At 51.0% G+C, this 12,026-nt stretch overlaps 1 gene segment (V, D, J or C); it reads left to right on the forward strand.

Moving 5' to 3' along the window:
* Positions 1-10,205: 10,205 nt before the first annotated feature.
* The window catches only part of LOC134497121 (immunoglobulin heavy variable 3-21-like), a 132,850-nt gene continuing 131,029 nt past the window's right edge, over positions 10,206-12,026 (forward strand). The window contains 1 exon segment of the V gene segment in view: positions 10,206-10,295. Coding sequence covers positions 10,250-10,295 — 46 coding nt within the window.

Below are 12,026 nucleotides of genomic sequence, written 5' to 3' on the forward strand. Positions count from 1 at the left end.
CTGGAGAACACTCACATAGAAATTTGTAAGTTTCACTTTTGTATTTAGATATGTTTTGATTGTTTGTTTAAAATAAAACATCACCCCACCCCATACAGGGAGAGCCAGACTGGTCTAGTCATTAAGGAAACGGACTAGAGTCCAGGAGGCTGTGAGCTCTCACCCCGCCTGAGGCCTGACAGCCAGCTGGGTGACCGTGGGCCTGTCGTTCTCTCTCAGCCCAACCCGCCTCCCAGGGTTGCTGTTGTAGGGAAAATAGGAGGAGGGAGTATTTGGAATAATCGCTGCCTTGAGTTATTAACAAAAAAAATAAAATAAAAATAAAGGCAGGACAGGAAATGAATGAATGAAATGAAATGAATTAATACAAAAACTCCAAATGTCATCAGTTCTGCTGCTTTGGGGGGATCTTTTGAGCCTGAGGCAATCAAATTGGGGATAGTTTAAAAGGAACCCATGACAGGTACAAGAAGGAAATATTAGGGCAAGAGGATGTATTAAGAAGCTTTTTTTTTTTTTTATAAAAATGTTAAAATTTCTTGAGAGGTAGAAATAGGGACTCATTACCTACATTTCATCCATGATGAATATTTCAGTTCATTCCCAATTGGTTCTCTGAATACCACCATCTTTCCTCAGTTAAATTTGTTTCTATATGATGCTCATTTGTCATCCATTCTATATTAATACATATTCAATTCCCTTAATCCTGACACTCCCTCACTACCGCCGGGAAGAGCCAAGAAACCAAAACTTTGGGAATTGCAGTGATCCTCTCCCAGAAGCCTCCTGGGTCTGTTGAGATTGGACTCTCTTCCAGCCTTTGGTCGCTGCCTGGCAGTTCCTGCTGCCACCCCCTCCCCACCCAGGGAGGCCTCGACCTGCCATCCCCTCCACTAACTTCCAGGTGGGGGGAAGATTGGAATTGCTCAGCCTCTTTGCTCAAGAGGGAAATTAAATGGAAAATAAATATTGAAATAACTCCTATGGTTTCACCCTGTAGTTTGTGATTTGTGATGAAGGAAAATCAGCCCCTCAACTTCCACATGGCAAATTTAGATTTCTATTTGATCAAATGTAGCCCTGCTCTTTATCCGAGGTACAAATAAATCAACACTCCTGTCCTGACTCCTATAAGGACTTGCCCAAAATCTCAAAATTCATTAAAAAAAATCCATATTATGTGAATGGATAGTGTACCTCCTTTATCCAAAATTATATATACATTCTGGGATGATAGAGGATTGTACCTCAGTTTTCATGCATTTCTTGCATTCCATTTGGGAGAAGGCAAAGTGATTGATTAACTTTCTCAGCCATTTGGCTAAAGGTTGGTTATAAACAAATTTCTTGAATTTTGTGATGTACGGACCTTCAACGATTGTGCTATGCTTATCATTCTCAATAGCTTAGTGTCATGAGTGCCGTTGAGCTGAAGACATCAGCGCAATGGCACACATGACAATAACAAGGAAACAGGGGAAGGGGCTCAAGATAAGTAGCCATCAACTCACAAAGACTGAAGGACAAGAAACAATGGCTAAACGGATCGCGAGGCACACCCAAGCTGTTAGCGCTAACGCAACGGAGATCACCCAGCTGACAGCAATCACCGGAGGAATAGAGAAACCGATGATGGGCGATCCCGGAACGCCAGCGGGGCCTCGCAACCTCTCACCTACCGGCAGGACGACGTGTTGGACAAAGGGGGGTGACTTAACCGCGAGTGAGGAGGCGCTGACCGGCGCGGGGTATTTAAACCCCGCACTGGCGCGCTCCTGTCACTCTCAGCTTTTTTCCTATACTGTACCTGCACTGCGAATAAATCAGAGCCTGTTCCACAGAATCAGCATCTGAGTATTATTTGGAGGTAGGCAGCGCATGACATAAGCTGAGAGTCATAAACTCAGCCTCGCCGAGCCCCACCGGACGACAACGAGCCGCGGGAGGAGTAGACGGCGAGAAGACCAGGAAGATGAGGCCGGCGCGTCGCGGACAAGGAGGGCGAGCCGCACGGCAAGAAGCAGAGGAGGACCGACCGAGGCCAGAGGCACCGCGGACTCCCGGAGCCATGGACGCCCACTCGACCCAACCCGAGCCTCAGCTCCAACCCCAAGGGGAGATGGCGACGGAGGCAACCCGACCACGGGAGGGAGCAACATACCTCCCGAAACCAGCGGAGAACCCCGCGCCCCACATCGCACCCCAGCAACGGGCGTGGAGCGACAGCCCAACGGCGGTAAGCACGGAGGAGGATGATGGAGCAACCCAGCAGATGGCGGAGGAAGCGGACCAACGGCCGGGAGAGACTGAACCCCACCGGCAACCCACCCCCGCCGACACACCGACGGAACCGGCCCCAGCGGCGGCGCGGATCGTGGACGAGGACGCACGGGCTAGACTCGCGGCCATGGAGACCCAACTGAAGGAACTCCGGACCATGCTTCAGTCGCTCATGCCCCCCGCGCCGCCCAACGACGTCCCCGCACAGGTCCCCACCCCGAGCGAAGCGCCGAACCCCCACGGGCCAAATGAAGGTCAACAGACGGCCCAGGCGGATGACACCACAGGCCGGGAAGCGAGAGGAAGGGCCGTACAAAACGCCCGGGCCCCAAAGGACTTCCCCATCTTCTTTGATGGGAACCCCGCGAAACTGTCGTTCTTTATCACGAACGCCAGGGAGTTCATGGGGAGGCACGGACACTCCTACGACTCCGAAGCGGACAAGATCGCTGCTGTGGCAATCAAATTACAAGACCGGGCGGCGGACTGGTACGTCCAACTGTACGAGTCCAGCTCCCCCGCCCTCGCCAACTTCCCCGCCTTCATCAATGAGATGAAAAACTACTTCGAAGACCCACTAGCCAAAGTGAGGGCGAAAAGCGCACTCCAAAGACTTAAACAGGGCACACGCACTGTCCCAGACTACGCCCTCGAGTTCAAAGCCCTCGCGGGGAAGGTCAACGACTGGTCCGAGACCACCCTGCTGGAAATGTTCAAAAGGGGGCTCAACCGCGACGTACTTCAATGGGCCCTCTACCGCAACGACCCAGAAACTCTACACGGGTGGATCCACCTCGTGGGGAAAGCCGAACACGCGCACCGCACCTTCCTCATGACAACTACGGAAGACACGAACTACACCTGCAAAAAGGTACCCGCACCACACGTGGGGACGGCCGGCCCCACATACCCAAAGAAGAAATTTAATCGGGAGCCCTGCGGGAAGTGTGGAAAACTAGGGCACAAGACGGCGGATTGCTTCGCCAACCGACCGCCGACCAGTGCGCCTAAACCCACCCCGAAAACTAGCCCCAAACCACCTAACCCGGTGCTGCCCCCTCACCGCCGAATGACCGGAGCCACAGCGACACCAGAGGAAGGCTGGGACGCCTACTGGGGGGAAGAGGACAACGTAGACTCAGACCAGCCGGCGGGAAAAGCTCCCCGCCTGCCCTGAAACGCGTTGCGAGGCAGGCGGTGGGACAGCAGCGCGGACCACCTCGACGGAACGGCGAAAGCTCCGTGATAATGGCGGCAATTAAACTCTCTGCCAGCAACGGAGCCACCACGGCCACGACACTAGTGGACTCGGGGTGCTCAAAAAACCTCATCCACCCCGACTTAGTCGCCAAACTCGACCTCCGCTGCTTCCCCCTCCCCACGCCATTGGCATTCCACCAGCTGGACGGCTCTACAGTGGGAGGGAAACCAGCTACGATGCAAACCGAGCCGGTCACCCTGCAAATGGGCACTCACACCGAACGCACATCGTTCGTCGTCACCCACATCGGACGGCCCATTGCAGTCCTGGGAATGCCATGGCTCGCAACAAACAACCCGTGCATCAACTGGGAGACCCGCACCTTCACATTTGGCGACCGCGAGTATCGGGCACCAGTTCCAGCGGGCAGAACCAACCCCACTGTGGGACGAGCAGAGGCGACTACACAGGACAACGCCGCTACCACAGCAGACCTACCGGAACAATACGCCGACTTCTCCGAGGTCTTCGGAGAGGCGGAAGCTGACCAACTACCCCCCCACCGCAAGACGGATTGCCGGATCGACCTGCTGCCCGACGTCCCCTTACCTAGACCGAAGATCTACTCGATGACCCCGAAGGAGATGGCAACCCTCCGGGAGTTCATCGATAAAAACCTAGAGAGGGGATTCATAGAGCCAGCATGCTCACCGGTCGGAGCCCCCGTCTTATTCCGGGAGAAGAAAGACGGCACCCTACGGCTCTGCACCGACTACCGGGGCCTAAATGCGGCTTCCCTGTCCAACAAATACCCCTTACCCCTGGTGAAAGACATGCTCGCCCACCTGTCCACGGGCAAAGTCTTTTCCAAATTGGACCTTCGCGAGGCGTACTATCGCATCTGAATCAGGGAGGGGGACGAATGGAAGACTGCGTTCAACTGCCCCCTAGGCGCCTTCCAGTACAAAGTGCTGCCGTTCGGACTCACGGGGGCCCCCGGGGTGTTTATGCAGCTCATCAATGAGGTACTGCATGAACACCTGTTCAAAGGGGTCCTTGTCTACATAGACGACGTCCTTATCTACACTAAAACGCACAAGGAACATGTGACCCTAGTCAGGCAAGTCCTCGACAAGCTCAGCAGGGCGCAGCTCTATGCCAAACCTACAAAGTGCGAATTTCATAAAGCGCGCCTATACTACCTGGGGTACCGAATCTCCGGAGACGGCATAGAAATGGACCCCGCAAAAGTCCAGGCGGTGCTGAACTGGGAACGCCCCCACAACAGACGCCAACTCCAGAGCTTCCTCGGCTTCGCAAATTTTTACAGGTCATTCGCCCGGGGGTTCGCAGAGATAGCCCTCCCCCTAACGGACCTCCTCAAAACCAAAGGGGTGGGGGACACCCGATGCGCCAAGAACCCGGGCACAGTATTGAATTGGACTCCCGCGTGCCAGACCGCATTCAACAAACTGAAAGCGCTGTTCACCACGGAGCCAATCCTCGCGCACCCGGACCCAGAACGGCCGTTCGTGGTCCAAGCCAATGCCTCAGACTTCTCCCCGGGGTCCATCCTACTCCAAAAGGACCCCACGGGACTCCTGAAACCATGCGCCTACCTGTCGAGGAAATTTTCCGAGACAGAAAGGCGATGGCACGTCTGGGAGAAAGAAGCCTTCGCGGTAAAATCGGCGCTAGAAACATGGCGACACCTACTCGAGGGAGCCACCCAACCATTCGAGGTCTGGACCGACCACCGGAACCTCGAGGCCCTCCGAACGCCCAGACGCCTTAGCCCAAAACAGGTCCGATGGGCCCAATTCTTCAGCCGCTTCAACTTCCAGCTGAAGTTCATGCCGGGCAAAAAGAACTTCCTGGCCGACGCCCTCTCCCGACTGCCCCAAGACGAAGAGCCCGCCCCAGACACCATTGGGACGGTCCTATCCACCTCGCAACTGGGGATGGCCGTGACCACCCGAAGCGGCACTCGGAGGCAGCTCGACGCTACGGCGCAACCGACGGCGGGACAACCGGTGACCAGACGAAGCCAACCGCAACTACCAGGGGGAATACGCACGGACCTCGCCGCCGCCCTCAAAACTGAACCCTGGTTCCTGGCAAACCCCGACAAGGTAACGATGGCACAGGACCTGGCATGGGGGGAAGGCAGAATCTATGTCCCGGACTCGCAACGCCAAGCGATCTTGCATAGGTCACACGACGCCAAGCAAGCGGGACACTTTGGGTTCCTCAAGACCCTACACCTAACAAGGCGTCAATTCTGGTGGCCTGCGCTAAGACAAGACGTGAAAGCATACGTAGCGTCCTGCCCAACGTGCGCTAGAGCCAAACAGGCACCAGGCAAACCCGCGGGTGGCGGAACCCTCCCGCCCATGGGAGGAAATCTCTATGGATTTCATAGTGGACCTCCCACCCAGCCAGAAGAAAACGGCCATTTGGGTGGTGAAGGATTACTTCTCGAAACAGGCCCACTTCATCCCCTGCACGTCGGTCCCGTCCGCACAACAACTAGCCAAACTCTTCCTCATCCACGTGTACAGGTTACACGGATGTCCCGCACGTGTGGTGACCGACAGGGGCACACAGTTCACCTCTAAATTCTGGCGGGCCTTCCTAAAGCTGACGGGGACCCAACAGGCCCTATCCACTGCCTGGCACCCCCAGACGGACGGAGCCACAGAGGTCCTCAATGCCACCCTAGAGCAATTCATACGCTCATATACTAACTATCATCAAGACGACTGGGCTGAACTGCTCCCGTTCGCCGAAGTCGCATACAACAACGCCGTCCACACGAGCACGGGGAAAACTCCATTCGAGGTAGTCTCGGGACACGACTTCGTCCCCATACCGGAGCTACCACAACCCCCGGAACCACAGGTGGACGCTAGCGACTGGGGACGGAAGATTGCGGAATCATGGCCAATAATCACGGCAGCGCTGAAGGATGCACAGGTGGCCTACAAAGAGCAGGCCGACAAGCACCGGCGCCAACAACCGACGTTCCAGGCGGGGGATATGGTCTACCTATCCACCAAATTCCTAAAGTCACCCCAACCCTCGAAAAAACTGGGGCCTAAGTACATCGGGCCGTTCCGAGTCACGCAGATAGTGAACCCGGTGGCAATATGCTTGGACCTGCCACACAACCTACGGAGACTCCACCCGGTGTTCCACACCAGCCTCCTGAAACCGGCAACCACCTCTCGATGGCACCCAAGCACGCCACAGCCCTCACCGGTGATGATCGACGGGCAACATCACTTTGACGTAAGGGACATACTCGACTCTCGCAGGCAACGGGGAACTTTACACTATTTGGTCAGGTGGAAACACTTCCCCCACCCAGAATGGGTGGCGGCGCACAACGTTAACGCGCCCGACCTGACCCGGGCATTTCACCGGGCATACCCTGACAAGCCAAAACCAAGGCTAGCAAGCCGTCACCTGCAAAACCCCTCCCCCGCGTCCCCCCCGCCTACCGTGCCCCAAGGGAAAGGGCCCCTCCAAGCCCACGACTTGGGTGGACCTCCCCCCCCCGGGACTCACCCCCCCACACCCCGGGCCCACGAGGCAGTAACAAGCGGTCGCCAGCACCCTCCCCCCGCCCCGGGCCCACGGGGGAGTGGCAAGCAAGTCAACAGGGCATCCTGGGGGCAACGCCCAGGAGCACACATAACAAAGGCGACGCACTTTGAATAAAAAAGAAGGGCCCTACCTGGAGCTGATAAGCACCCGACCAGCCACGCCTCTCTCCTCGTCGAACTGAGCCAAACTCAGGGTGTGGCCAGAGCATGTGCACGCCAGGGGGTGACCTGGGCATGCGCACTAAGAACACACCCTGGGAAGGCACGTGGTAGAGGGCGGAGCAAAGGGAGGGGCGAAAAATACTCCGGCGGGAATTTCAAAAAAAAAAAAAAAAAAAACCATTTTGACAGCTCTCCTGGTAAAAACCGGAAAACCGGGGGGGGGGCACTACTCAGACAGGGGGCAGTATGTCATGAGTGCCGTTGAGCTGAAGACATCAGCGCAATGGCACACATGACAATAACAAGGAAACGGGAAGGGGCTCAAGATAAGTAGCCATCAACTCACAAAGACTGAAGGACAAGAAACAATGGCTAAACGGATCGCGAGGCACACCCAAGCTGTTAGCGCTAACGCAACGGAGATCACCCAGCTGACAGCAATCACCGGAGTAATAGAGAAACCGATGATGGGCGATCCCAGAACGCCAGCGGGGCCTCGCAACCTCTCACCTACCGGCAGGACAACGTGTTGGACAAAGGGGGGTGACGTAACCGCGAGTGAGGAGGCGCTGACCGGCGCGGGGTATTTAAACCCCACACCGGCGCGCTCCTGTCACTCTCAGCTTTTTTCCTATACTGTACCTGCACTGCGAATAAATCAGAGCCTGTTCCACAGAATCAGCGTCTGAGTATTATTCGGAGGTAGGCAGCGCATGACACTTAGTCTACATCATGTGAACTTTTATAGTAAAATGCCGAGAGATGCTGTTTAAGTGAGATGGGTGATGATGAAAGCTGAAATATAAATGAATAAAAATAAAAAGTGTAGTTTTATTGGCACTCCATATTTATAGAAAAATCTCCCATCCTTTTTCTTTTGAAATCACCTAGGCCCTCCCTCTCTGTCTCTTAAGAAGCCATTAAATAATTCTTGTTGGGTGCTTGCCAATCTTAGTGTCAAGAACTTAAATGACACATAAACCATTACGTCTTTTATTTCTCATGTCCTGACATTATAGGTTTTTCTGAAAGAACTTGCCCATAATTTCAAAAGAGTTTCAAAGAAATCTGTCATGTGAATGGAGAGAGTGACACTTTATCCAAAGACATTTGTAAATTAAGGGATAATTCTCCTCCCCTCTCCTCTCCTCTCCTCTGCTCTCCTCTGCTCTCCTCTTTCCTCTCTCCTGTGTGAAATATACCTTCAAGGAAAGGTGGATGGTCAATGCACTGAATGCCTCTTTTATCCTGAGGACTGTATATTCAGTGACAGCTTCTGCTTTAATTTAAGGATAGGAAATGGCCAAAAGTGGTCCTGTGAATTTAGAGATGGAATTTTTGTAGAAAAAGTGGAATACAGTTTGAAGAAATAAAGAAAAATATAAACAGGATAAAATTATGTTTTCCTCTAAGTCTCATATTTAGCAAAATCTCTTGAAAATGAATGGTAGAAGAAGCACAAGAGGGAAGAAGAATTATTCTCCTATCAGAGAGAATAGAAAACCGGTATAGAGCAGATTTTGAGCAATGGTAAGCCCTTCCAACCCGGTCTGCCTGGAGTAAAACGACGGCGAGGGAAGAACGAGGGGGACCTTCTTTAATCTGGCTAGACAAGCCTCTTTTGGTTGGAGGTCTGCAGAGAGGGTCTGGCTCCCCACCAGGTAGGGATGGTTTGTACTAGATGACTGAGATGGTCCTTCCCAACTCGTTTTTACATGATTTCATGATATTTAGGAGAAAAAATAAGAATACATGATCTCAGGATAATACAGTATTTCATAGAATAACCAATCAAAAGGAATTTCCTATCATATAACAAGAGGGCAACTTTGGGTTACTCCCTAGACTGACTTAAGTTCCCTGGAGCTCTTTCATTTCTTCTGAGAAATGAAAAAAAAAAATATACCATTTCTTAGTGCAAGAATCTCCTGGGGAAGTTATGGAGATGCCTCCCCTCCTCAGGTTTTCCACCAGGGGGCAGTGTTGCCACACGGAATTGCTTTGCATATGTGTGGGTTGGGGGTGGGGGTGGGGGAGGGGAACAAAGGAAGGGTCTACAGGCCTTGTCTCACTTCGGAGGCATCATTACTTTTACTCTCATTTTCCTGAGAGACCACTGAAGGCAATTCAAAGAAATTTAACATCCCAAGAGATTACATTCCTCACCATGAACCCACATCCAAGTTGAGAACAGATGTGTTTTGCTAAATATAGAACAAACTGAATTGTTTGGAAAATGCAAAATCATTTATTTGTGTTTCTCAGTCCAAGGATTAAGTGTAGGAGAGGCATTTTTATTAGTATTTGTATGAATCAACTCTGGGCAGCTAATAACCCATAAAAAGACCATACAAAATGAGAACCGACCCCTCCCCCCCATCCCTCCCATATACAGTATGTAATCCATAGAATTGCCGAGTAAAAAACCAAACTAATCCGGAAGACCCTACAGGCTTCCAATACATTCATTTTTTTTTATTATTTCCAACTTTCAGACTTCTATGTTTATGTAAAATTCAACTGTGGCTTACAAACTGGGCCTTATGGCTTGGTCTGCAATCACTTAATTTGGGTTTCTTCGAAAGAACGTAGTCAAGGGAACCACGGTGGAACATACATCCTGATCTCCAATATGCCATCCTTTCCATGTCCGGGCTTTAACGTGGCTATTTAAGGAAATTTCAGGGCATGATTTCTTCCTATCACCTTAAAACCCTTAGCTGAATAGAGGATGTTCTCAGATTTGCTTTAATTATTCCAGTCTAAACTGCCCTTTCTCCTATGTCCTGTATGAGAAAGGTGTGTTGAAAGTCATCTATACCTCATGGCCCTGAGGGGCTCTTTTATGCTGAGCCATATGTAAATCAGGCCAGAATTTCCTCTTTAAAGGAGCCCCAGGGTGTCTCTTTTCATTCTACACCCACCAACACAAAGTTCTTGCAGTCTCCCAAATCCTCACCTATCAATTCCCCTCCAATCATTAGAGGGAGCAAAAATGATGCTGTGGCTGAACTTGGTGTCCTTCCTAGCAGTCCTCAAAGGTAATTGTTTCTATCGTATTCAGGTCCTTTCCATCTTAATACTTGTATACAGGAGAACTCATTAAAATATCTTTAATTTTAGGTGTCCTGTCAGAGGCCCAGTTGGTGGAGTCTGGAGGGGACATGAGAAGGCCTGGAGAGTCCCTCCCTCTCCCCTGCCAAGCCTCCGGATTTGACTTCAGCAGCTACTACATGAGCTGGATGCGACAGGCTCCAGGGAAAGGACTGGAATGGGTTGCATGGATAGGTACATCGTCATCTCCATTTAATTATTCAGACAAAGTCAAGGGACAGTTCACCATCTCCAGGGACGATTCCCGCAGCCAGTTGTATCTGCAAATGAACAGCCTGAAGACAGAGGACACAGCAGTCTATTAGTGTGAAGGAGACACAGTGAGAGGAAGTGAGACTGAAGCCTGGCAAAAACGTTCTCTTCCTCTGAGCCAAGTTGATTCAGTCACAGAAGGTTGATTGTGTGTATTAGGACTGAGAAGAAGCAGATTCCTGTCCATCATAGCAAGTGGGAACACAGACCTGGACTTGGAATTATCAGTACGGATGCTGGTTAGCCATTTTGTAGGGGAGACCAAGGAATATTCAGGGCAGTAGCAAGAACTAGGCAGTTTTTAAAAAGTTTAAATTTAATTTGAGGTAGAAAGGTGATTACCTACAATTCTTCCTTCACTTATTTTGCAGTTCAGTCCCCTTTGGTTCTCCATATCACCAACTCTCCCCAGTTCAATTCTTTTCTACGTGTTGTTTTTTTCTCATTCATTCCACGTTCCAATTCCCTTGATCCAGAAGCTCTCTCCCCTCAGCTGGGCAGAGCCAAGAGAGTCAAACTTTCCCAGTTTCAAACCTCCTCTCCCAAAAGTCCTCTGGGTCTTTATATTTAGGACTGCCTTCCTGCCTTGGAGTAGAAGCCTGGTTGGTCCTGCTGCCACCACCTATCAACGCAGGGATGCCTTGACCTGGAGTCCTCCCCACTAACTTCAGGGTGTGGGGAAGACTGGAGTCCTTCCGCCTCTTTCCTTAACAGTGAGATTGAATGGGGGGGGGGGGAAATGAAATAAATCTGATGGCCTTATTTTGTGGACCTCTCGGTTTCAGTGCGTGACTGAGGAAAAGTAGGACTGACCAATTCCACATGGCAAAGCGAGAGTTTTATTTCCTCAAATGTAACTCTATCCTTTGTCCTGTTTAGTAAGACTTAAAATTTTCAATCTGTAACGATTTGCCCATAATAACAAAATTGTTTCCAAGAAAACTATAATGTGAATGGAAAGTGACTCTTTTTCCATCTCCTGTCCATCAATTTGCAAATATCTATTCTTTCCAGTTTGGAGAATGCAAAGTGATCCCTTCATCTTTCTCAGTCCTCTGAGATAATGTTTTTTCTGCAATTATTTCTTGATTTTCCCTGTGTGACTTCTGGAGACCCAACTATTCGGTTTCACAAGAGACGTAACACACGAAAGTCTATCTGAGGCCAACAGGGGACTTTCCTTTACTCAGAAACGCTTCCTGAATTGCTTCTGGAACACAAATTTGCATTGATAAGTGAGAGGAGGTAAGGGCTAAAGGAAATTGCTTTTCTTTATGGGCCAAAGTCCATTTAAGCCTGAATTCTTTTTTCTAAGGTCACTATTGGTCTGGTAAATTAGAGCAAGAAATGAAGAATTCCCTTCCTTCCTAATTTACAATCTGCTGGTCACAAGTATTGCATAGTAT

Source organism: Candoia aspera, chromosome 4 (assembly GCF_035149785.1).
Source record: "Candoia aspera isolate rCanAsp1 chromosome 4, rCanAsp1.hap2, whole genome shotgun sequence".
NCBI classification, from domain to species: Eukaryota; Metazoa; Chordata; class Lepidosauria; order Squamata; family Boidae; genus Candoia; species Candoia aspera.